We start from the raw sequence: 5000 nt of genomic DNA on the forward strand, positions 1-5000 counted from the left end.
ATGGTATGGTAATAATGATAACAATAATAAATAATGATGATAACAACAGTAATGATAATAATGATGATAATGATAATAAAAAATGATAATGATAATAATAGAAAAATTATAATGATAATATTAATAATGATGATAATAACAATAATAATGATAATAATAATAATAATGATAATGATAATAATAACAAAAGTAATGATAATAAAATAATAATAGTAATAGTAGTAATAATAACAATAATAATATTAATGATATTTATGATTATCATTATTATTACTGTTACAGTTATTTCTATTATTATCATCATCATCATTATCATAATGATTGTTATCATCATCATCACCATTATGATTATCATTGTCATTATCGTCGCAAATATCATTACCATTACTATTATTATTAATATTGTTGTTGTTGTTGGTATTATTATTGTGATTATTATCATTTTAATTATCATTAGAATTATCATTATCATCATTATTATTATTATTATTATTATCATTACCACTGTGTTTATTACCTTTTATTATTATCATTATTATTGTTATTATCATTATTATTGTTGTTGTTTTTGTTGTTGTTGTTATAACAGTTATTATAATCATATAATATAATATTTTTGGTTACTACGGTTATTATTATTATCATCATTGTTATTACCATTATTATTATCATACAATTATTATTATTGTTATTGTTATTATCATGGTCAGTTCCATTATTATTATTTTTATCACTGATATTAGTATTTTTGTCATTGTTATTGTTATTTCCTTATTGACATGATTAAAATTATTCTATCATTCTAGCATTAGCATTTTCAAAATTATAGAAATGACAATAATTCTACGAATAGTATTAGCAATAATATTATTATTATCCGTGGTAGTAGGTAATAGCAATGATAATGATTATGAGTATATTGTTATCGATAATGCTATACGCTTGTCTAGCATAAGGTTTAATGTTAATTCCACAATTAGTGTAATCATAGTTGTCATATTCACCAATATCCTCATAATTATAATTGACGTTGTTGATGTTATCTTGATTGTTAGTATCTTCATTTTTATTAACAGTTTTATCAGTGTTTGTGTTGTTAATGTTATTTATATTGTTATCATGGCTGATCATGATTAAAAATACGAGCCTCATAATTTTTATCTATCTCTTCATCACGACCTTCATCGACGGTATTATTGTTGTTCCCGTTTTCTTACTCTGCTTTATTTTCTTTCTTTGTTTTCCATTGCCGTTGCCATCTTTTTTATTATTAGCAGTCTATTATAACTGTTTTTTGTCGGAAATTAGACATTAAGTTGTTGCATTTGTTGTTATTTTTATTACTCATCTGTTTTGTTAATATTTATATTGATATCACAATTATAGTTTGTTTTCAATCATATTACTATTGCTTTGAATTATTTTTACTCTTATTGTTATTATTTTTTATCTCCCTTTTTCCGAATCTCTCTTTATTTGTGCAGACCAAGCGAGGATATAAAAAATCAGCCCTTCTTCTAAAAGTTCTTTTCTCTGAAGATTTAATTAGGTTTAACATATCAAAATAAATACAACCTAATACTAAGATATTGCACTTCCAGCCAGACTTGCTTTACATTGCACTTGTGAAGAAAAAATCAAACGCCTATTGCTTATGGTACCCTGATATTTCGAAAGTCGATCCTATAGACATAAATCAAGAAATAAACAATAACAACCCAGATTACAAACGCTGGTAACCCATATTTACAGTCATATACCATTCTAAACAGCATCCTATATCTAACAATAAAGACAAAACGTCCTTTACTAATCTAATTTAAAGCTTGGAAGGGAGTGATAAAGCTACTGTATCCTTCCATACCCATGGCCAAGTAGAAATTTATAATGTATGTATACTTAGAATAAAATTGAAAGGAACTTCACTTATACCATATTTGTTTTTTCGTTAGAGAAAACAGAGGAACTCTAGGGGTAAACTATTTTATATAAATCAGTTCGTTTTAAATGAGACCAATGAGGCACAAAAGGATATATACATATGTATATTGGGTATGAAAGGCTTAAATATAGACTCTACGATAAGACACGAGGATTGAATTCCCTGTTCGCTGCGCTGACTCCATCCGGCTGCTACCTGGCGACGACGGGCTTGGTCATCGCGACTTCATCTTTCGTCTCGCCTTCGTCGCTGAGGAGTATCACTTCCTCCTCCTCTTCTTCCTCCGCTTTTGGTCTGTCTAGATCGCGTGCTTCTCCCGTTTCTTCTTCAGCTGTTGAGTCTTTTCCCTTTTCCTCTTCGACGATTATTCTTGACTCTCCTTCACATCTGTTTGAGGGTTGGATGAGGTGCTGCACGGTGAACGAGGACGAAGAGGTGGACGGAGAAGGGAAGGAAGAGGAGCAGGAGGGAGATATGGAGGACGTGCGGAGATAACTGATGCTGAATTTCGCGTGAGATGAAGCTGGAGGCTGAGATGGAGGAGGAGGAGGAAGGGGAAGAGGAGAAGGAGGCGGAGAAGCGATGGAGGACGTCGCCTTCAGGGGCGCGAACGCGGACGGGGCCTCGGGCAGCCGCGGCGAATCCTCCTTGCGCGGGTGTTGGGCAGCCGAGGCGGGCGGCGCGGGCGGGGGCGAGCCGATAGGCCCTTCCGACGGGGGGCAGGAGGCGAGGGCGGGCGCGGGGCTGGAGGGCGAGGGCGGAGGACTCGCCAAGTGGGCAGCGGACAGCGGAGGAGCCGGCTCGCCGTGGGGGGCGGTGGCGGGGGACGAGGGCGCGTCGGAGCAGCTGGGCGGAGTGTGCGAGGTGGATGAAGACGGGGGCGTGTCGCTGTTCAGCAAGGAGGACTGGGCGAAGGTGGAGTAACTGGGCGGGGAATACGCCGCCGGTGGAGTGAGAGGAGTGTCCGAGCCGCTGGTGGAGGGCGGCGACGCCAGGGTGGCCGGCAGGGACGACAGCTGCCGCTCCGTGCGCTTCATTTCTGGAAGAGAGAAGCGGAGTCAGAGGATTCGGAGGAGTTCCCCGGCCCGCAGGGGGGGGGGGGGGGCGCTGGCGGTGGAATGGGAGACACAGGGGCTAATCGCGCGTGTGTTCAGACATATACATATATGCACGTATGCTTAAACACACATACACACACATATATATACATATATAAATTTACATATATACATATATCTATTCTTATATGTAAATGTATGTCTATGTGTATATGTATTCATATCTACCTACTTATCTATATTCATATTTGTAAATGTGTGTATAACGCATACGCACACAAACACACACACACACACACACACACACACACACACACACACACACACACACACACACACACACACATATATATATATATATATATATATATATATATATATATATAAATATATAAATATATACATATATATATATATATATATATATATATATATATATATATATGTATATGTATATATATATATATATATATATATATATATATATATATATATATATATATATATATATACATATACATATATATATATATATATATATATATATATATATATATATATATATATATATATATATATATATATATACATATATATATATATATATATATATATATATATATATATATATATATATATATATATATATATACATGTATATATGTGTGTGTGTGTATGCACACACACACACACAGATATATATGTAAGGACTGTTTGCAGAGAACGCCGTCCTTGGCCTTACCCGCATGCAGAAGCGCGTGGTTGCGCAGGTTGGTGAGCTTGCTGAAGCCCTTGCCGCAGACGGAGCACTTGTGGGGCCACTGGCCGTTGTGCACGAACATGTGCGAGCGGAGGTCGCCGGGCGTCGGGAAGGAGCGCGTGCACAGCGAGCACTTGTGCGGCTTCTCCTTGACGTGGGTCATCTTGTGGTAGTAGAGGTTGGACGAGGCCGTGAACCGCTTGCCGCACACGCCGCACTGGTGGGGCTTCTCGCCGCTGTGGATCCTGCGGTGGGTGTTGAGGGACGAGCTGGTCGAGAAGCCCTTGCCGCACACGTCGCACACGTGGGGCTTCTCGCCCGTGTGCGTCCGGATGTGCCGCTTCAGCAGCGACGGCCGGTCGAACGCCTTGCCGCACTCCGAGCACGGCAGCATCGTCCGCTCGCGGCGCTTGGGCGGCGACGCGGCCACAGGCGCCTCCAGGGGGCCGTCCGCCGACGACGAGCGTGGCGTGGCCAGGGCCAGGGGGGTGCGGGGAGGAGACGCCGGCGGCTCCCCCGACGACGACGAGGAGGTGGGGGGCTTGAGGTTGAGCGGGAAATGAGGTAAGGCGGAGGGCTCGAGCTCCCTGCCTCCCAGGCCCCCCGGGGGCCTCCGCAGCGGGAGGAAGGACGTGGACGTCGGAGGAAAGTTTGGCAGAGGGTACGCGAAGGGCGGGGAGGGCGGGGGGGCCGGGGAGGGGGAGCGGGGTGGGGTGGGGTGGTCCTCAGCCTTCCGTTTGAGCGGCACCGACGGCGTGTGGGTCGACGGAGGCGGCGAGGGAGGAGAGGTGAGCAGCGAGCGAGAGAGGTCGAGCGGAGCCTCCGCCATGATGGAGTCGATCGTGCGTCGGTAAAGCGAGGAGCGGAGGAAGGTCAGCGCCGGCAGGAGGAGGGTGTCCTCTCCGCTCATGTCCGGCAGGAAGAAGACGACCAGGCGCTCCCCCGGGACGACCTCCCGTACGACCTCGAATACCACGGATCCTGTAGAGAGGAAAGGAGATAAGAACACAGAAATGCAAAAACTTTAGAAGCAAACGTTATACCCGAAAACGTAAAGTGATAAGCGAACAGGAAAATTAGAGACAAACGTAAGCCCAAGGAGGCTGGCGTCGGGACGGCTGACGTGCGAGGCGCAAACGCGGGAACGCGCGCAAAAAGGCCGGGAAGTGAATCGCCTTTTTTATGACTCAGATTACCTTCCTAACCGGCAGTCAATTTTCATGCTCCTTAATTCCAAAGA

At 42.2% G+C, this 5000-nt stretch overlaps 1 protein-coding gene across 1 annotated transcript; it reads right to left on the reverse strand.

The window, feature by feature from the left end:
* Positions 1-1524: 1524 nt before the first annotated feature.
* Positions 1525-4743, reverse strand: LOC113800904 (zinc finger protein 358; the record flags this gene model as incomplete). Its single annotated transcript, XM_070125264.1, is given in 2 exon segments — positions 1525-2981; positions 3743-4743. Coding segments are annotated over 2 exon segments (1849 nt in total), but the record flags the coding sequence as incomplete, so codon positions are not given.
* Between the last annotated feature and the right edge of the window lie 257 nt (positions 4744-5000).

This window comes from Penaeus vannamei, chromosome 9 (genome assembly GCF_042767895.1).
Source record: "Penaeus vannamei isolate JL-2024 chromosome 9, ASM4276789v1, whole genome shotgun sequence".
NCBI classification, from domain to species: domain Eukaryota; kingdom Metazoa; phylum Arthropoda; class Malacostraca; order Decapoda; family Penaeidae; genus Penaeus; species Penaeus vannamei.